At 37.3% G+C, this 22015-nt stretch overlaps 1 protein-coding gene across 3 annotated transcripts in view; it reads left to right on the top strand.

The window, feature by feature from the left end:
• The window catches only part of USP7 (ubiquitin specific peptidase 7), a 73554-nt gene that overhangs the window by 30212 nt on the left and 21327 nt on the right, over nt 1-22015 (top strand). For all 3 annotated transcript variants that reach the window (XM_054842684.1, XM_054842687.1, XM_054842686.1), the window contains exons 2-13: nt 776-880; nt 6678-6876; nt 8302-8440; nt 9174-9262; nt 9956-10064; nt 14578-14708; nt 17542-17596; nt 18128-18208; nt 18302-18392; nt 19210-19292; nt 20259-20368; nt 21177-21333. In XM_054842684.1, coding sequence (XP_054698659.1) covers nt 776-880; nt 6678-6876; nt 8302-8440; nt 9174-9262; nt 9956-10064; nt 14578-14708; nt 17542-17596; nt 18128-18208; nt 18302-18392; nt 19210-19292; nt 20259-20368; nt 21177-21333 — 1349 coding nt within the window. The remainder of the gene's footprint in view (nt 1-775; nt 881-6677; nt 6877-8301; nt 8441-9173; nt 9263-9955; nt 10065-14577; nt 14709-17541; nt 17597-18127; nt 18209-18301; nt 18393-19209; nt 19293-20258; nt 20369-21176; nt 21334-22015) is intronic.

Here is a 22015-nt window from a genome sequence, read left to right as displayed (position 1 = left end):
GCCTTGTTGAACTTCATGTGATTCACATGGGCCCACCTCTCCAGCCTGTCAAGGTCCCTCTGGACGGCATCCCTTCCCTCCAGTGTGTCAACTGCACCAGTTGGTTTGATGTCATCAGCAAACTTGCTGAGGGTGCACTCGATCCCACTGTCCGTATCGCCAACAAAGATGTTAAGTTCTTTCATACCTCTTGGTTTAATGGTGTTTGCATATGTTTTAAACAGTAGCAAGACTTAATAGCAGCAAGGGCTAGAAACTGGAAAATGTTACCTCTAAAATATTCCTGAGATGGTAAGGGATTGCCTTTCCAATTTTTCCCAAGTAAGATTTAAATTTTACAGTTACAGTTGATAAAACGTTTAGGTTTTTTTTTAAAAAAGCAGTAACACTGAAGAAGTCTTGAAGTAAATTGTTAGTTTAGAAAGTCTGCTATTAGAAACTTTTATCTGTATAAAAATGTGGAATGCCAGGAAAAGGAATTTAAAAGTTTGTTTTTATTTAATGAGACTTGATTATGAGATGCTGACTGTAAAGCCATTTGGAAACTGAAGAATCAATTTATGTTCTTCATAGCAGACTTCTTGCTTCATCCATAAGTATTGATCTGTTTGAGGAATTTTACAGTTATACACATACCAGTACAATTGTTGTGCTATAATCTAAGTAGATACTGTTTTGCACAGAAACGTGCCATTTGTGTGTCTCATAAGCACTACCTGAGACAGAAATAAATGTTTATATAGCTGATTAATTTTTATATTTTTTTCTGTGTTAGCTGGAGATACAGATGATCCTCCAAGAATTACTCAAAATCCTGTCATTAATGGGAATGTAGCAATGGCTGACGGACATAACAACACTGAAGAAGACATGGAAGATGGTAAGTAAATATTTGATAAAAATGTGGTTCATTGGCTGCTTTATTTTTATGATTTTTGAGCACAAAATGGCCCATGTCTTACCTGTGTCCTCTGAAATGTAGCTCATTAAAAAAATGAAACCCTCTGTAGTTATGACTGCTGGTTTTCTGTATAGGAATCCTTTTACCATAGCTATACAATAAGATTAGCCATCTGAGGGCTTGGGATTTTTTTCTCTTACTCTTTCTAGGTACTCATTTAAAAATTGCTGAAAGTGATACTGTCCATTGTTATATTTTGTGATACATCCCTTTAAACATGCTGCAGCTGGTGCTTTGCTGAATAGTAATTTTGTCAGTTACACAATTCCTTCAGGACATTCAGAATCCTTATCTGTCCTGCTCTCTTGTCAGGTGGCAGCTGTGATCGGTTCTTGTCTCTGTATGGCAAGTCAGTGGTAACTGTTTTGTTGAGGAACATTTTTCCCCCAAATCTGATGCCCTTGTACTTGCAAATGCAAAGAAGAAGTATGTATTGATGTCCTGTTAATAAAAAGGGATGTGTATTTTTGAAATCTTTTTTGTTGGTCTATTAAATGAAAGTAAGGGTGTACAGTTTTTTCTGTTACAGAAGATCAAATAGTTTTTAAGTAGATGTGTCTGGGCTTATTTAAAGATAATGAGTTTGTAATTCACTCAAGTCTGTTACTATGTTTAGTGAGGAAAATGCACAACAATATATTTTTTTTTCCTTAGGAGAGGATGTGGGGGGGACGACTGCTTTTATTTTGAAGAACTAAATAAGATTGAATTGGGAGAAGGGAGACAAAATGTTAGTGGGATTTGTTCCCCTCTGTTTCCTTATTTCATGCTGTCTTGTGAGAGTACATTCGGGACTAGGCTTAAACATTTAGATTTGTGTAAAATGTTTGATTTTTGTTTGAGAAAAGTCAGAGTTTGAGGTTAAAGGTCAAAAAAGTGCTTACTTTCATGTATTCAAGGTACATAGAATACTGATAGAAAATACTAATGTTCCATGAAGAGAATATGGTTTAAATTCAGGACAAAAGCATCTCATGGTTGAATTGCCTGTGACAAAGAAAGCTTCCTATGATCAGATCCTCGCAACAAAGTAAAAAATTAGGTCTGCTTAGCCTATGAATTTTGCCTGATCTCATTCAGAGGCTTTGATTTCTTGCTCAGAGTAACTAGCTGAGACTGAAATAGGAAATTCTGTTTTTATCAAAATCAAGTTACCTGTTATAAAAGGTGTTAAATGTCTTTGGGCCATGGTATTTGGAAGGTAGCAGGAGAAGATCATGTGGGTTGACACCGACTGGCAAGGACAGCTCTGTTGAACTTTCTCAGTAATGATGTTTATAGGTAGAAAGCTTGATAGTGTTTGCTGTCAATACAGTCAGTAGATAACACATTGGTCAATTAGTACAAAATTTTGTCCAGAAGTTGGTCTGTATATACTTGCACAAATTAAGCGAAAGGGACTTAAGCTGTAGAAGCAGCTAATGAAACCCAGGCCACATCAAGGATGGCAAGTAATCAGATGTACACCTCTTCATGCAGAATAACATTGAATTTTTAACCAAAAAGCTGCTGTAAAACAGTTTCTGTCGTTTACCAAACATTCGACTTCTCTCAGAGAACTGCATATGAAGGTGTCACAGTAGGGAGAAGTAATATCTGAAGGTATTCAGCAAAAGGCTTGTGAGAGCTTCTGTGGTGGTGGTGGTACTCATGTCTGTGGACTTTCAGTATGGTGAGGAGCTTTGGTTCACTCTGCTGTGGGACATCTTTCAGGGTTAAAATGTGATTATTAAGCAATATTAGTTTCTCATTATCATATTTGAATAAGGAGTGCCTGGCTACATCGTGGAGCTGTTATAGCTCTGCATTGACACAGATATAAAATAGCGTTATTGCAAAATGTTATAATTGCAAAAACATTCCTGAAGACTTGCATCACGTAAGTTGATGATGTCTCTTTTCCAAGTCTTGTAAATCAGATTAGTTGCCTACTGTTGCATTATTTACACATCAGTGCAATTGCTCTCTTGCTGTTTGTTCTCTTGCTATCCTGGTTTGCAGCAGGATGTGCATGTATAATGGACATCTTGGAGATTCACAAGATAGGAAAAAATGGAGGGAGACATTGGCCTCTGATAAACATGCTCCGTTTTCCATTGCTGTTATTCATAGCAAGTGGGATCAATCTGAGCTGATAAAGAATGCATGAAGAGAATTTAGATATCTCTTCAGTGAAAATCTTAATGAGTTTAATGGTTCTGTGAGAGAGGTGAAGAGTAGGACAAAAGGTTGATGCTTCCAGCTGGATCACAGAAACCAGCTTTCTGGTGAATTTCTGAGTTCAAGAAACTTTTTAGGTGGTTTTGTTCTTCCTGCTTAGCACAAAAAGAAATAACTGATAAGACTGGAAAAAAGTGCAGCTCTCATCCCCTTTGCTAGGCAGCTAACCACGGGCATTGTGAGGAACATGTGATGGGGGCAGCAGTGGACCACTAACAGGACTTTCAGATAAGGCTGTGTTCTCCCAAGTGGTTTGACTGTTCTTGTTATGTATGATGTCTTAGCAATTAAAAAGAACCAGCTGAAAGAATGTGTCATGCTTTGTACAGACAATGACTTAATGAACCAGGCTTTGTGAGCTGGAATAGCACCTTCTGCAAATAAAGTAAAAAATAATAAAAACAAGGTTCTGATAAAATTTTGTTTGCAAGTGCATCAGTATTTGAAACAGCATGTAGAATAAATTCTTTTAGAAGTTAAAGTTCAAACAGAAGGTCCCTAGCTAAACATAAACTCACAGCTTTGCAATTACCTACTGAAGTCTCATTTCTGTGAAGAATTGCAGAGGCTAGGAGGCTTTCAGAAGCATCAGTCTTAGCCATATGCTAGTATTACATGCTGTATTTGGATCGTTATTAAAATATTCATAGAATATTCAGCCAGTTTCTCCATTAATAATTTAGGTTCAGAATATTTTAATAACCTCAATGTACTTTAAAGGTAGCAACATTTACTAAGAGAATAAAGAAATCTGCTTTTCTCAAAGGTGTAAGCACTTAAATATGTACTTCAGCCTTAAAATGGATCATGTTCTGTATTTGGATCTTTGATTTGAAGGATCTTTGTCGTATCAAGGTGCTAAATGTGACTCATCTCAACAGTGGAAAAAAATCATTTCCACATAGCAAATATCCATTCCGTTGCATGTAACTTCCCCAAGAATCATCAGCTGAGTCCTTTTACTTTGTGTTCAGGATCATGTTCAGGGATTTATAGAAGTCTTACTTGCCAGTTATTACTAAATTATCCTGCTGCCAGTTGCATTGGAAACTGGTGGACATGTTTGTGATGATGAGAAAAGATTTTATTTACTTATGTGCTCAGAATACTCGCTATACTACTTAAACTTTGTTTTTTAATATAATTAATGTTTTAATTGACTACACTTGCTAAAAATACGGGCTTTCTGGAAGGAAAGGAAGGTTGTTATTTCAGGGCGTTGTGTTTTGTATTTTTAAAGAAACTTCTTTTTTAGGCTTGACCTGTGTTACAAGGCTGCATTTTTGCGGAGTAGTGACTGCTCAAATATTTTACTGAGAAGAGTACCCTTCCCTGGTGAGCTCTCATGCACAGGCTTTCCTGAAAAGAAACCAAGAAATACAGGCAGACTTTCTCTGAAGCATCTGCAGATGCTGCGTGGGCTGCCTTTTTTAGCTGACACCGTAGCAGCGCTGCTGCATCCTTGTACTGAAGTGCTCTGCAAGCTGCATCGAGAGAGGCAGAAAGCAAACTTGGTCGGCTCATTTTTCAGAAGCTTAAACTAAGCCCCGAAGTACTGATCTTGATCATGAATAAGGGAGGCGTTCTCGAGCTGGTTTGAGATACATGTGATGCAAGACTGATTTTTAAATTAACTGTTACAGATTTTTTTTTTATTCTGCCTGCGAATCAAGTTTGGGAGTGTACAGCTCCTTTGGCTGCAGCCTGTCTGACTCTTGGTTGTAGAGGACCAGCTCTCTACTCTGTCAACAGGCAGCGAGTAGGTAAAATGGGTAGGGAACAGCTTTAAGTAGGTGATAGACTACTGGTTATCTACACTTACATGTAGGGAAAAAAGAGAAGAAGAAAAGCCTTTGAACTCTTCCGTTACTGAGGAAGCTGACAGCACAGGTTAACGCGAAGGTCATTGCAAGTGTAGAGAGAGGAAGCTGGTTTCTGCTGTAGTGCTCTTTCTTTCAAGAGATAATTGGGAATCCTTAGGGCAGTCAGTCAGTCCATACACAAATAATATCAACTGTGTTGCCAAGATCAAGTTCAGAAGTAGGACAAGAGTAGAATGAAATCTGTCAAAGCTCCCTGGCCATTGTGGAGAAAACTTGTTAATTTTCTTCATTGAAGTGTATGATCTTTACAATGTTGCACGTTGTAATCAAGAGAGTTTCATTTTTTAAGTAAGGCGGCAACCAGGGCTCACCTATTTAAAAAAAAAAAAAATTCAACAGTGTCTCTGGTGCCATGCAAAGCTCTCTGAGTGAATGTCTGCTTTGCGTGTACAGAAATAATGCATTTGTTGTGTACCTTGTGTGGACCTTGTCACATAATTTCATGATCCGATTTCTGGCTTGGTGTCATTGTACCTCAGTGCTTTTGGTTTCGAGTGTCACTGCACGAGTGACATGTTTGCTTCAGTTCTGCATCAGCTGTGGGTGGTGTGAGAACAGCGGTCTGACCATGGGTGCCGTCAGCTGCCCTACATGCTACTCGAACCTCCTCACACCCAGTAGCAAATCTTCCCATGTTACGCAGGTGTTAAGTTGGAGCCACAGAAAAGGAAGGGAGTGTGCTGTGTGCACTGTGTGCTTCATCCCTGCCTTGTAAAATTGTTGGGATAAGTTGCAGGTTTTCCCTCCCTGTATGCAATATGAGGCATGTCACAATAAAGAGAGCCCAGCCTTGTGCCTTCCTGAAGCTGTCGCAGTCTCCAGCACCCTGATATAGCTGTGTACAACAGAAGCAGAACAGATTGTGGTATATGAAGAACTGGGGATGTGGGAAGAAGGCAAAATTAGTTTAATTGTGTGTGTCAAAATAAGATGTTTTAAAAAACTAGTGTCTCATTTAACTTTGATTTAGACCACTAAAAAGCTCTAAAATTTCCACATACCACAAAGAATACAGGACCCTACTCTTGAGCTATTCTTCAGCAAACTGGTATGAAATTTAAAAAAAAAACCCAACAACCAACAGAGTTCATCTGTTTTGAAGTGATACTGTTACAAGCAGAAAACAACTAAATGGTGACTTGGTATCAATAGGGCAGTTGAACAGATTGTGAGAAAATCCTTTGCACGTCTTGGTTCATGCAAGGAGCTAACTTAAACTGGGCTGTGAAGACACTGCACAGCAAGAAGAGTTAGAGTGGGCTGTGATTTATGTTGTAAAGCATTTGATGTCTCTGTCTTGCTATACCCACTGCTTTAAAGGAAACTTGAGTGGTAGCAAATTCTAGTGCTAAAGAACTATTTAAGAAAATAGTGTACAAAAGGAATGCACCTTTCAACACTCTGTTGTCCTGAATAGTGTTGCAGTGTTTTTCAAAATGAAAAAACTGAAACCTCAGTTGCTAAGGAGTTCAGTGCCTCTCAGGGCTTGGATTTTTGTTTGGTTGCTTCCAATATCCCACTACATAAAATATGCTCACATTGCATGATTTTTGAAAATGATGTTTTGGAGTTAAGAACATCAGATTTTTCAAATAATTGTGTGTGTGTTACAGATACAAGTTGGCGATCAGAAGCAACGTTTCAGTTTACAGTGGAACGCTTCAACAGACTGAGTGAGTCGGTTCTCAGTCCTCCCTGCTTTGTACGGAATTTGCCATGGAAGATCATGGTTATGCCACGACTCTACCCGGACAGACCACACCAAAAAAGCGTAGGATTCTTCCTTCAGTGCAATGCTGAATCTGATTCCACGTAAGACCCTTTTAATTATTGTACAAGTCCTCATTTGATACTAGTTAATCTGTATTGCAAGAAATACAAACATCTAAAAAATATTTTACCCAGCTTTCTGCAAGAGGAAAGAATTCTTGCAAGGGTTTGAGTCCTATTTTCCCCCCACTTTTCTAAATCACAAAGCATAAGAGTAACCTTCTCTTTAGGAGAAGCTAAAAGTAGCTTGTGTAGCTACAAGTTTGTGGTAGAATTTAGATATATTTCTGTTTGATTGCTGAGGGGAAGTCTTTGACAGTTTTCTTGGCCTGGGAAGAGTTCTGGGTTTATTTCAAATGGAAGTGGTACTGGAGCTTCTCTAACCCTGCTGAGCTATAAATCCTGCCCTGTAAAGTGCGAGAGCAGCTGAAGCAGAGCAATATATGAGGTAGTCATCTTCTTAAATGGAGTTCATTGCTCATCAAGCCAGATACAAACATGTACATGTTTGTGGAGTCCTGCAGGCAAAGCAAAATTAGCTGTCTTTGACCTCTTTTGTAAATAATATGGAAATTAAAAAAGATAAATACAAATACCTGGGGCATTACTGTGGCGTATCCAGCTAGAGTGCAGACCCCTTATAGGTATCCTTTCCAGTAGGGTAACTCCACTCTTGCCCCAAATCTCAACACAACTTGCAGTTCACTCTGAGTAATAAGTTGCTCTTTTCTGTCACTTATGTAATCTAAAAGGTGAGTGCTCAGTGCAGAAGGTAAAGAAGAAAGTTGTAAGTGTATTAACTAGTCACAGAAGTGGTTCACATGCAAGTAGTTGCAGAAAAAGGATAACGTGATCTTCAAAAGCTTCCACCAAGGTGCAGATGATGGAGCTAAGCGAGCACTAATGCCACTGCATGAGGCAGTGACAAGACCTTGTCTGAACTGATATTTGGTCCGATCATCTTGCACAAGTGGGCTGAATTTGAACAGAATGGTCATAAAGAAGTGCTGCTGAGAAAATTAGTGTTGGGGAGTTTATCTTGTGGGAGGGAGGGTAGAACTGCCTCCTCCTCCTTTCCTTAGCCAAAGGCTGAGTTATCACACTCTGTAGACGGGACAACTGCTTTGAGTTGGCCTATCCATCTGTATTGAAGTAGATGAGAAATAGCTCACCTCAGAGAGCAGGTAGCTGCTTCAGCCACCGTTACCTGCAATTGCCTGACAGTACTTTCTTAACAACACTGTTGCCCTAAGAAAATCTCCATTCCAGCTTAACATTCATGTTGTGGCTTCAGAAAGCCCCAGGGACTCATGCCCTCAATAAGTTAACCAAATCTTAACATCTAATAAGAAAAAAAATTAAAATCCTATCTGTGAAAGTAATATACCAAAAATCTCTAACAAAAAATTAATGACTATAAAAAGCTTGGTTTTGAACGAGTTTCAAATGTTTCTTCTGTATTTATAGGTCGTGGTCTTGTCATGCACAAGCAGTTCTCAAGATAATAAACTACAAGGATGATGAAAAATCATTCAGTCGTCGTATTAGTCACTTGTTCTTTCATAAGGAAAATGACTGGGGCTTTTCCAACTTCATGGCCTGGAGTGTAAGTAATTTGACACGTATTAATCTATTACTACATAGGAGTAGTTTTGAGCTTGCACTCCTGAATACTGAGATACATATAGAAAAGGTTTTTTTTCCCCCCCAAACTGTTATTTTTTTTTTGTCATTGCTGTAGATTCTTTTTCAATTTCTTATAAATTCCTGTACTTAATTACTGTAGATTGCTTTTACTTACATTGTGATTTAAGTATTCCCTCATTATTTTCTGCATATCTGAATGCTTGGTTTTTGTTTTCACTGTGTGATAGTCAGTGTCATTCTGAAGCAACATAGGTTTTCTTGCATTTGCATGTGTTCTTTGTAGATGTGTACAGATATCTAATGCCCTTATAATACTACTAAGGCTTATCTTGAATTGAGACAGCTTTTTAAGCATTTTCAAAGGTTGGACCCTTAATTTTTCATCTGTCTGTAATATTGTCCAGAAGAAGCAGAGCCTTTAATTACCAACTCTTATTATCCACTGAAAATTGAAATGGTACTGCAAGATCTTAAAAGCCAAGAACAAGTTTCTTATATTGAGACTTTAGAAAACAATTAAAGTGTATTAAGCTCAAAAACAGCTTTGTTGGTGTCCTTCATTTTTTTTCCTCAGTTTATTATTACTGATAGTTCAGACTTGGAAATTAGAAAGTGATGTCTAACTGGATGCTTCATTATGGTCATGTTGCAAGCTCCAGTTTTCATGTTGGTGTGTCATTCCTATTTTACAGGAAGTTACTGATCCTGAAAAAGGCTTTATAGAAGAGGACAAAGTTACTTTTGAAGTCTATGTTCAAGCAGATGCTCCACATGGAGTGGCGTAAGTATCTTTTTAAAATTCTTAATTCTAATAGTTTTATGTTGCTTGAGATTGTTCAAGTATTTTGTGTAATTAACATTTGTAGCTCTCATTAGGCACTCTCACTTTGAGTCACCTTTAATTGATGAATTCTCACATTTTTCATTAGTCATATAGAGGTTTTAGTATAGGTTAAATTTCCATTTGCATTAGTCAGCATAATGTTGTGGAACTTGAACTTCTCTATGAATTGATTTGTTATGTAACACCTCCACAAATCTAACCTCAACATTTCTGATCTTACAGCTGATAAGGGTTTCAGACACAGTTAGATGGCTGTTATCTAACTTGCCTTGGTTTACCCATGTTTTAAAACTGCCTCATCCGAGTCGTTCTGCTTTGTCACTTGTAAACAAAGTGGTTGTACTGAAATGCAGACTTGCCTTTAAAAGTACAGCTCTGGGTTCCAGTACACTTTCATAATACACAATTTTTCTGCCATATAGGACATCTTTAAAAAGAAAACCTAACAAAATCACAAAGCATTTAATTGCAAAGACTGTTGTTATTGGCAGGTAGTAGTGAAGTGTAGTTTATTTGAACCTTAAGTAACAGTGAAGAGTAGCTGATATCTATCAGCAGTGCTACCTTAGACCAAATACTCTCTGTTGTAGTTAATACAGTACTATCTTGTTTTTAACCACTATTTTCCAGATGGGATTCAAAGAAGCACACAGGATATGTTGGCTTAAAGAACCAGGGAGCAACTTGTTACATGAACAGTTTGTTACAGACATTATTTTTCACAAATCAGCTACGAAAGGTAATTAATATATGAAAGAAAATAAGATTGCTAATTGAAATAGCCAATATGTTGTATTTATAAGTGCTTCAAACCAGAGCTGTATGTTGCTTTTGCCTCCTTCATGTATTTAGAAAGTTGTGATTTACATGGTGATGCACATCTTACTTGAGGCTGAGTGCAGGAAGCTTCCTTTTATAGTTTGTTCTCTGAAAGCAAACGTAGTACCTGGTGAAGACCTGAGCTTAGGGGGAGTGTCTTAGACTGTATTGTGTGTTAATGTTGCTGTGAATTGTGGGGTGGGGAAAAAGATGACTACATCTTGCAGATGAGAGACAGAAGTAATTTCCCTTTCTTGAAATAGTTAAAATAAAGGAGTCAATTGTGACTTCTCAGCCCATAAACAATGTAAGAAGATAAACATGTATGACCTCTGTCACCACCTTGTTCCATCTTTTAACTTACGTTATGTAGTTGAATTTTCCGTTGTTATGGTTAGCATCTTTGTAGTGATGGAAAGCATTATAATTTCAGTAAACAATTTTATATTTGCTTCATTCATATATGTTTTAGTTACTGTAGATGTTATTTCTTTGCTGGAAAGAAGAACTGATTTAAATATCAGCTTAATAAATATCTCATCCAAACCCAGGATGAAATATACTATATAATGCATCACTTTAAAATCGTGCGGTAGCCTTAATGGGATAAAAACCTAAATCCTAAATGATGATTTGACACTGGAGGTGGCTGTCTGAAAGAGGGGATATAGTTGGGGGAAAAAATGTAACTCTGCATCATTTAGTTGACTGGAGTGTCCTGTTGATCCTAATTCATCCTTTTGCACATTCCTGTGCTGCTTGTATCTGTCTGAGTGAAAATGAATTGTTCTGACTTATGCTTTCTCCTTGTGTATACTAGTTATTACATTTCCATTAAGCTTTCTTTTCTCCAAAATTTCCCCTTTTAATCCACCTACTTTCCACTGTCTTAGATTTCCCGCCATCTTATCATTATTGATATCACTGTGGCCTGTAAGTGCCCTAGTTGGGATTTCTTTTTTCTCTTTTGCAATGTGCTGCTTACTCCAAATGGAGCATTGCAAAAAATAGCACATCGAATTCCAGTAGACTGTCACTGATGATCTTACCAATGCCATGTACAAGAAAGAAATACTTGACTTGTTTTACATGATGCACCTGTTTCTTTTTTTGCAAGAGATATAATTTACTCATTCAGTTTATCATTCATTATAATGCCTGTTCTTTTTGCTCAGCAGTCGTAATGTTTGTGCATCTTATGTTTTTGGACAACTTCACTTTTGCTCTTGAAAGAAAAATGTGTTTTTATGATAGCTACATCTAATCCAATTGAGTAGTTCCTTTCAAGACTGTCTTGTAGTCAGTAAATCAATATGTACCATGAAGTAATCTTGTTCTGTGAAGAAGAAATTCTTTTTGTGATATAGATTTGTTTCAACTGAACTAATCTTTTCAGGCATTCCCCTGCACCTCTCTCCCAGCCCCCAAATAAATATCAGCTTTTAAGGGAGTGTTAGTATCTGGATAGTGATCATATAAGAAAACTTGATTTACTAGCTGGTAACTGCAGCCTCCTTTATGGAGATGTTACTGGACATCAGCCGAAATGCCCAGTTCTTGGCTCATTCTTCAGGTTTTCAGCGCCCCTACAAACCGAACAGGCTACAGCAGTAATTGTAGGTAGTTTTAATACTCATTTGCCACTATTACAGGTAAGGAAGGATCAGTAGTTGTCTTGTCTGAAAAAATGAATTTCTACAACATTTTTGTTTTCACTTTGAGCAAACTTGTTCCTCTTAGAGTAAAATAAAATGTGTAGTATCCTCAGTTTGCTTATCACCAATTCTGTTATTTCTGTTAATCCTCCTTACTTAGAAGAAACAGTGATTTCTATTGCTCTTATTTGGAGCTTTGTTAACAGAGAAGTTGCTGCCATGAGCAGAGCTGGGAAAGCAACGAACAATAGCAAAGGCAAGCACATACCTATAGAAAGTCAGACTCCGGTGAAGTGTGGGTGAGGAGTGATGGAAAAGTCCTTTCTTCTTCGCTCTGTTTCCAGACAACAGATGGGAGGTTCTTGGGTATTTGAAATGAGACCTCCCTTGATTAGCAACCAGGTGGCTTCAGTGGTAGGGAATAAAGCAAAGGAACTTCCTCTTCAGAGCATATCTTTATTTGTCTGTTTGTGACTGGTAAGCACATCCTTAAATATAGTCCACCTAGGCGAGGGACAGTGGTGACTTCCCAAATGTGTCTAGGTTTGATCTCAGATCATGTTACGTGCATCTTCCCTTGTCCATTAGTGCTTCCAGCTAGTCAGTACTTGTGGCTGCATCCAGTCCATTTGAAAACTTTGCTGGTTCCGTTGAAAAATTCCTTACAGTTCATGAAAACATTGTCATGTAACTATACTAAAATCAAGTAATTGACTTTAACCAGTGTGTTCAAGCTTATCTGTAGCATTCTTTTACCATTGAAATATCTAAAATTCTTCTCATAGCTCTGTGTCTGTTGCTTATAGCCATTGCCTATACATGTTCCTGTCACTCTTTTGTGCTCATTTCCTGAGGGAACTTCTCTGGTGTTAACTTGGAGATTCTGCTTTTTTCAAGTGGATCAAAATACCTCACTCCTCGATCTCGAGGTCAAGTTTTCAGAGTTTGGGAGGGTGAGGCATAAAAATAAAGGTTCGTATTTGAAAAGTGGTTTATTTTAGCTTGGAGCAAAATTTAAGCTTTGAGAAATGGGCTTCACTACTACTTATATACACAAACAGACTGAAGAACCAAAGAAAGGCTATGTGTTAAATGTTCAGTTTGTAGTAATACATTTAGAATCTCAGAATAAATAAACTGGTGTTTGTATTCAATGGCAACTGGAATGTAGTAATTGTAAATAAATTGTTAATGACTATTTTAATATTACTTGAGGGATATAGGAAAGGAATTAACTGTCCAGATGGTATATGAGAAAACCAGATAGGAACTAAATGCCAAGGATCTGATTTTGGTTAATTATCAAGGTATTCTGAACTCTTATTTGTACCTTTTGGATGGAACAGTCAACCACTAGGTGTCTTTTATTTCATCTTACTATTGTGGCTATTCTGCTGATAGTTTTTTACTATATTATTCTTCTAAGTATTTAAGTTGCTGTTCTTTTGAAAAATTTTACGGATATTCAGAATTGGAATAGGAAAGTGGCCTGCCAACGTCTTAACTTTTTTGCCTTTTTCTTCCTTTCCCTTTTGTCATTTCCTTGTGTTCTTTCTATATCAGCTTTGTCTTTTAACGTCTGTCTCATCTGGTTTCCATCACCTCTGTACTGAGCTTTCATAGAGCACTGAATGTGTTTCCCCAACAATTCAGCTATGCACTGGAAGTACTAATCTTGCTCTGTACGTAGGGAGCTGAAGTACAGGGTAGGTTAGAGGTGCTGGACATCTCTGAAAGCTAGGCTGAAGCAGAAACTGCGTGGGAACTACTGAGATCCAGTTCAGCACTTCACTTGCAGAAATATATCATTCCCTCTTGTTTCACAGGCCAAAATTCAGGGTGTAATTTTTTCTGTTTCTTAACAGGTTATTTTCTCATACGCCACTTAATATTGGAGTCTTTATTTTTTTCATGTGGTGTTCCCTAATCTCCTTCCAGACTTGTCTATGTTTTCTTCTTACATTCATGCTTTCTAAATGAGCATCTCCCTGTAAATACCTTTTCTTTGCTGTTACTTTTCCCTATATTGGCGTACACTTTTATAAAGTAAATCTCATTTCAGTGCCTATTGAACTCTCCTAATCCCTGTTTGGTCTATTTGTGCAATTTCTTTGTTGTCTGTCCTTCCCAGATCAGTATAATCAATGAATTGAATCATTAAGCTGTTTATTTGCTGGACAGCAATGATGTTACATAGGAATGAATGTATTGGGGAATCTCAGAGCTTCCTCTGAGATCCTTCTCTTGCACGTGGACCATTTCTGGTTTCATTCAATCATTGCCCTTTATGGTTTCATGTGGTGGTTTGTTGTTGTTGTTGTTGTTTGGGGTTTTAACCCCCTCACTCTAGATGACAATATTCACAGATAGCCGAGCTACAGCACAAAACTGAAGTTATTTTCAAAAGCCTATAGGATTGATCAGTATATCTGGTCCTACTGTGATGATTGCATAGACATACCGGGCATGATGAGTTGTTTGAAGGTGTTGAACACTTTAGTGCATTTACTTTTCTAAGGTGAAATAAGGGAACTCCTTAGATAAAATAACCATGAATGGAATCTGTTGTTCACATCTTTCTAACCACTGTGCTCTAAGAAGACTCATTCCAGACAACTAATAGTTTTACACTACAGTACGAGAGTTTTTCCCAGACTCTTTTGGAGTGATGATTAAATGGAATTAGATGAAGGAAGTCACTGAAGAGGGAAGAATGCATTAAACAATATGAGCAATAAACTTTTCCTTAGATACTAATTGAACTAAATGCTTTTTCAGGCTGTGTACATGATGCCCACAGAAGGAGATGATTCATCCAAAAGTGTTCCTTTAGCATTGCAAAGAGTGTTTTATGAGCTGCAACATAGTGACAAACCAGTTGGAACTAAAAAGTTAACAAAATCTTTTGGGTAAGTTTCAGAAATTTGGACTATTTATTGGGCTATTACAGCCTTCATGAAGCTTTTCTTTAAAAAGGTTTTACTTGAATCAGGCTATTTTTAGAGACGTGCAGAGAAGTGTTAATACAGCATTATGATAATTGCTAACTTTGTTAGTTTAGTTGGTCAGTACTAAAGACAGCTGATCCAAAAGTCAGATTTTTTGGGGGAGGGGAGTGGTACATAGTCAAAGACAGCTGTTAATAGCAGGGTTATAATTTACCTGTTACCTGAAAATTGTGTGATGCATTTGGCTTAAGTAAAATTCAGGACAAAATGTGTTGTTAAAACATTGCAGTTCATGTATTGTTAATGTCGTTTTAGAAATTTAAATCTGTTTTAAATTTAGAGAAATAGCAGTAATTTGCATTTCTGTATTGTTAGTTCTGCACTGATGAATGTTGTAACATTTTCTTATGACATATCAAAGATGCACGTATTTTTGCCTGTGCACAATTTAGAAGCATCTAATGCTGTATTCTGTTCCGGGATTTAAAGCTTAAGAGGAGTATCTGTTGCATAAACTAAAGGTGTCAGACCACACACACAAAATAATTCTTTGCTTTTTCCTCATTCTAGCACACTCTTTTCCTCCATAAAACATCTATAATAAGGCTTGCTTTTTATTTTCATTCTTGCCCAGTAGCCAGTTCACAGCCTGGTATTTTTCCCAGTCTGGTGATACTTCTTGTGAAATGGTGTTAGAGGGTGTGATTTTTACATCTGGAGTATCTAGACAGAATTATACAATATAGCTGCATTGAGGGGTGTTAGGTTTTTTTTGTTTTCTGGCATTTTCTTTTACTAGCTTGATGTTTCAGTTGAGCACAAGTTAGGACAGAAGGCAAAGATTAGCATAACCTTTACAAGCCTTCTCTTTGCAAGTGGTGTAAGCATGGAGTAGGATTTTATCAAAAACTGTTCTAAAAGATTGTATTTTGCATTACTTTGTCGCATTGTATTTGTAGACTGGTCTTTTGTAGTAATATTGACAAGCATTTTTTCATTTAAAAACAGGTTAGGAAGTTTGTATCATCTTTTTCATGTAGCTGTCCTAGTGTCCATACCACATCTTCTGCTAAAGCTTGTAGTAGCGCTGTGTTCTGATAAGACTGTTTGTAACCTTGTGTCTTTGTAACCTTTCTTTTTCACCTTTTGGGGGAAGTTTAAAATGAAGTAGGTAACCTCAGTGTTGTATGTTTATCTAGTCGTATCCTCTTCCTACTAGCACACAGTATATTTAGTTTATCAGCGCTCCTGCTGTCCTGTTACACTGGAAAGACTTGCTGATATTGTAAATACGTCATCTTGAGTTAAGATCCCAACTGTGTCATCTTGAGTAGCATGAAGAGACCTTTCCTGAGGGTGTTGCAGATGCTTAATTTTGTATCTGAGAGCAAGGTTTTAAAAATGTGTTCATGCCTGCCTTCATTCTTGGGAAGGAATTTTTGAATATGTTAGAAGATTCAGTCTTTTCCTTCCTCATTAAACCAGAGAGGGGTATCTGACCTTGTGAGACCTACCTGTAGAGCTGTGTAGAGCATAACTGTTTACTGGATATTGTGAGTTTCTAACCAAGTTTGGCTCCTTTTAGTAGAAAGTGATGCCATTGTCTGAAGGAGCCCTTTTTATCCTAATATTAGTATGCAACCTTTTTCTTTGATTTTTGTCCTTTACGCTGGCTAGTGTTTTAAGCCTAGGGAGCCAGGAGGTTATTTTCCATTCTTAATTATCTAACAGGTCACTTCATTCAGCTTGTTTAAGTGTGGACCCCCACACAGTTGTTTTGGCACGCTTTTTGGAGTAGTATGCAGTGGTGAGTCGCTGAGAAGAGAGTGGGAGGGGAGGATAGAGTAAGTCTTGCTCCTGATCAGCCCTGTGCTTGTTGCTTCAAGGGCCAGGGTTGAACCTCATGCTGAAGCTAGAGCCGACAGTAAACGTAGCTTATTTCATATGGTTAGCAGTGATGACTTGCAAAAACTGTTGTCAAAGACTTAAAAAGCATTCTTGAGTTTAAGTTAAAGAGTTTGTAGGAGAAAGTATTTAATGCTGAAACTAAAAACACTTTATGCTTCTTTTTCATTTAAGGCAGTAGTGCTGAATATTGCAGTGTGCCACATTGGCTACGAGGCGTTTAGAGACTTGCTCTCAGCCATCTTTTCATATGAGTGTGTTTGCACATGGACAGTTCAGGAAGCTGGATGCCTCCTTGCATCCTTGGAGTTACTGTGCATCCAGGATTAACTGTTTAGATGAGCACAAAGGAGCCAGTATTTCCTATAAATCCATTTACTTCCTTTCATGTGCTGAAATAATCCCTGAATGCCACTTGACTGCACCTGAAGGGCCCTCAGAAGAGAGGCAGATAGAAGCATAGTGCAGAAACTATTCTGACAGCATTGAATTGCTCCCAGGCCTTTTCTTAAGAGTGTTTTTTCTGAGGTGATCTGAGACTATGTTGTAGACTGGAAGAATTCTTCTGCTAGCAACAGCCTGGCCCTGGCCTCTGCGGCTGGCTCCGGCTGCCTTCCCAGTCCCCGTCCCCAGATCCACAGAGAGAGAGAAGGCAGGTGGGCACAGAACGGCTGCCAAAATGTCCCACAAGTTCACTGCCCCTTCTTCCTGCCAAGTAAATGCTACAGAACTAAAAAAGACACCTGCGCATCAGCCAGTACTAAATCTCAGAGTCTTTACATCTTGCTATGTATTAAATTCTTGATCTGCAAAGAAATCACAAAAGTGTCTTTTGAGCTTTAAGTTTTCTTCATAATATAATAATTTTGTATAAATTTGCCTTATAAAGGTGGGAAACTTTAGACAGCTTCATGCAACATGATGTCCAGGAATTATGTCGAGTGGTATGTTTTTACTGTTTCTTACTGATCTGTGATGCATAATGTTGTCTCTTGATATTGCGTATATATAATATAATTTAGTTACAATCCAAGTAATATTGGCACTGATTAATTTAAATTAGGTCTCTAAAACATAGAGTTTTTGCCTTTGTTTAGTTCTCTTTTTTAAGAATGGGATTGATTGCGGCCTTTTGTGGAATTTCTAAAAGATAGGGAAGGTTGAAAAATGGAATGTATGCTAGTGGTCTTTATATAGCCATGGAGAGAAATGCAGTTTTGAAGATGCAAATGTATTGTTACGTTTATGAGGTTTTTCCAGGCTCAAAGGAATGTAGCTGGAGGAGTCTTCAGTGCAGGTTTTAGGGGGAAGAGGAAGATTTAAAGGACTAGTAAGGAGATGTCAGTACAAATAGACTAACATTTCATTTTTATGCAAGTGACTTAGTTTAATCAATGAAGTAGTCCTCTGTGTGTGATGAATAAATTAAAAAACTGCAAGTTTATCCCATGTAAAAACATTTTTTTTTCTTTCAGCTGCTTGATAATGTGGAGAATAAAATGAAAGGCACATGTGTAGAAGGCACTATTCCCAAATTGTTCAGAGGGAAGATGGTGGTATGTAGTTAATTTTTTTTAAAAATAATTTTAAATTAACTCCATTACTTTTATACATTGAATTTATGTGGGGTTTTTTTGTTTTGTTTACAGTCTTATATCCAATGCAAACACGTAGACTATCGATCTGAACGAATAGAAGATTATTATGACATCCAGCTAAGTATAAAGGGAAAGAAAAATAGTAAGTGGTACAGTGTGATCTGCACCAATCAAGTACTTCAACATGTTGGACATCTTTAGTGCCTGTTGATTTCAAATGGGTTTGTTGGTGCGCAGCACTTTGAAATATCCGTGCTTTAATTTCAGAGGAAAGAGTCTCTGACACATCATCGAAAACATTTTTTGCAGAAAATGTTTTTGCTTACATAACCTTTTTTCCCCTTCTCCCATTTTCCTTCCCTGCCCCTTCCTCCCTAATTCTCTCACTGAAGTATTTTCATAAAACTCTATGAGTTTTAGGAGTTTTCCTGGTCTGATAAAAGTGCATACTGTGCCATAGTGATAACAGTAGTGTTATCATGGTAGGTTATAATTTATATATGAAGAGGAACTAGGAGGAAATAGATTCTTATTTAGACGTGACCATAGTAATAAGCAAATAAAAAGAATGAGCTAATTCGAGCAGCATAATGGTGGTCTTTATCACTCCTTCACCAAGTATCTGGCAAACAAGACACAAAAAAGGACATGTAAGAGTCCAGCAAAGAGAATCATCTAGCTTGATACTTAACAAAGTGAGAACAGGAGATATGGCAGACAGTAGTAACTCTGTGATTTAAAAATCTAATGATATTCTTATGTATGCCCCTACAATTTGGTGCATATCTTGACATTCTTAAGCAATATAAAACTTTTTTTAAATACAGAAATATTCAAACACAAACTCTTATGTCTTAACACGTTATTTGATTAATACATTAAGCACTCAAGCTAGAGTAAACTTAAATTTTTCTTCCTCTTTCCTTACAATTCCCCAATTTTATTTTTTTTTTATTTAGTTTTTGAGTCCTTCATTGACTACGTTGCAGTGGAACAGTTGGATGGTGATAACAAGTACGATGCAGGAGAACATGGCTTACAGGTATTTTTCTTTTTTAATTTGGTTTTAAATTTTATTTCTCTGTCCATGATGAAATAACAAAGCTATGGTAATCAAAAAATGTTGCAAAACCCATTCTAGGTTGTATCAACTGATTTTGGTGATTTTTCTCCTTAGGCAAACTTTTACATAGCTCCTTTTAATTGCTGTTAGGTTTCTTAAAATGGAGCTTGGATTTTAAAACAGTCTAATCAGCACTGAGTTTTGCTTTTATACCTGTAAGTGTTTTAGTGACTAGAATAGTTAACTTCTCTACTGATCCCAAGATTGAGCAGCTCTTCCTTTAAGAGTAGTCTGTTCTTCTATGTGTCTAGTGCAAATGCAGCATAGCTCTAAAAGTAACTTTAGACAGGTCATTTTTGTATCATCAAGAATGCCAGATGAACCTGTGGAACTTTAAACATTCATGTGTGTGCACATGTTTGAGCTTTTCAGCTGCACTTTGCTGCACCCACTGTAGGAAGCTCAAGTCCTTTTTAAAAACCCTTGTTTTACTAAAGCTTATTTTTGCAGCTTCCATGTACCTGTTTTTGTGAGTAATATTCTATATAATCTTTAGGTGTTCTTAGGAAGGTACAGCATGGTCGCCAAATATTTGTTGGCAGAATAAAATGAGCATGAAATTCTTAATTTGTCAAAAATGAATTTTCTTCTCTCTGTTCTTTTTTAATTTTATTTATATGGGTAACTTGCTCTTAATGCAGTGAGATGTTCACATGTGCTTGTATGAATGGCCTAAATTTAAATGAACTGAGTTCTTTTGTTATGGGAGTAGCTCATGAGAAGGTTGGTGCAGCATTCACCCCAGTGCTGAACATTATTTGTTCTGGACATTGTGTGTCAAGCTTATATAGTAAAGGTCCATAGGAAGAGTGTCTACAGCAAACGAGTGTTTTCATTTGCTAAAATCTTGCAATTTCAACCCTCTGTTTCCTTTAAAATATCTAGGAGGCAGAAAAAGGTGTGAAGTTCCTAACATTGCCACCAGTATTACACCTACAGCTCATGAGATTTATGTATGATCCTCAGACTGACCAAAACATCAAGATAAATGATAGGTAAGGTTTTTTCCGTTGTAGAATTTGGACCTGTTGTTGCATTTTATGAAAAATAATTTGTCAAAATCCTATTCTTTAATCAACTCCAAGAGGAAGGTGTGTGCACTGGCGTATGTTAGAGGTCCCCCAAAGGTGCACTGATTGCATATTAAGGTCTGAATGCCAAATAGCCATTTGTAGCTGTTGTTTGGGACATGAAACAAGTGAATGTGTTTTTTAACACTTTGTGGAACATTCTTTGTGGCATGTGTGGGAAGTTGGTACATTTCCATTGGCTGCAACAAGAGTGAGAAGGATAAAGTAGTAGTCCTCTGCTTTCCCTCCATCTATTTCCATGCCACTCACTTGTAAGTAGAGGCTGATAATTTCTCAAGGAGGTATATTGTTGGTTGTAAGCTAAATATGTATTGCACCAAGAAGGTGAGACTGCAGCAGCTGAAAGACATTTCAAAATAATGTTCCAGTCCAGTGGTACCTGTGCTAGAAAAGCTGTATTTGTGTACTAGAAAATAACAGGTTTTGAGCTCTTCCCTTGACACATTGAATCCAAAGCAGCACTGTTTCATTAAAGTGCTCTTACCCTCGTTACTGAGGGCATGTTTTTTCTCAGGTGCTTATGAACATATTTTTTATTCTGTATTAAAACAGTATAAAATCTGCCACTATATGCAGTGTATCCTGGCATTGTAACAATAACAACTTGTTCAATTTTTGTAACTTGCTTTAGGAATAAGTACTGATGTCCTGCATAATAGCATGTGTGTGTCTTAACTACAAATACAACTGTCCTAATTCTTTTCAAAACTAGGTTTGAGTTTCCTGAACAATTGCCGCTAGATGAATTTTTGCAAAAAACAGATCCTAAGGATCCTGCAAATTACATTCTTCACGCAGTTCTAGTACACAGTGGAGATAACCATGGCGGACATTATGTTGTTTACTTAAATCCAAAGGGGGACGGCAAAGTGAGTATTGAAAAGCACCTAAACATATTTGTGTTTTGCAAATACATACTCGCAGTTTTCATAATGAGCAAATTTTTGGAATTGTTGTTTCTGACAGAAGAGCGTGCTGGCACATTCCATCACACAGGGGTTTGACTTCTCCATGTAGTTCCTAGCTTGATAACTTTTTGATGCCTATTCCAATGTATTTGGGAAACTTACTTTGTATTTGCAAAATAAAAGAGCGTCAGCTCTTATGTCTAGTTTTTCCTCTTTAGGAGGGAGCCTGCATTTGGAGGCATTAAAGAATCACTTCCCTCTTAAGAGGAGCAGCTTCATCTTTGCTATTGGCTTTTGGCAAAAGGCTTTTAACTAGGGGAATCCCTTCAGTTGTGTGTGTATATGTGTTGAAGCTCTACTGCAGTCACACTTTATCCACAATTTTTTTAGGATGACTTTATGCTGAAGCAAATACAAATGTTTCAAATGTTTCTGTGACTCAGAAGTTCAGTATCTTTGCGTGTTCCACTGTTACAGGTTTAGGTGACTTGATTGCATTGGACGTTTATAGGTCAGGTGCCTCTTCCCCGAGTTGACTGGTGGTGTGTGTACATGACTCTTCACAGGAAAAGTAGAAGTCAGATTTTGCTGTGAATTTGTTGCTGTTTGTCTTTCTTAATTGGCTTTATTGTTTTAATTTAAA

The sequence above is a fragment of the Grus americana genome, chromosome 15 (assembly GCF_028858705.1).
Source record: "Grus americana isolate bGruAme1 chromosome 15, bGruAme1.mat, whole genome shotgun sequence".
Taxonomy (NCBI): Eukaryota; Metazoa; Chordata; class Aves; order Gruiformes; family Gruidae; genus Grus; species Grus americana.
The sequence above is the reverse complement of the archived record's forward strand: the minus strand, read 5'-3'. Positions and strand labels throughout refer to the sequence as shown.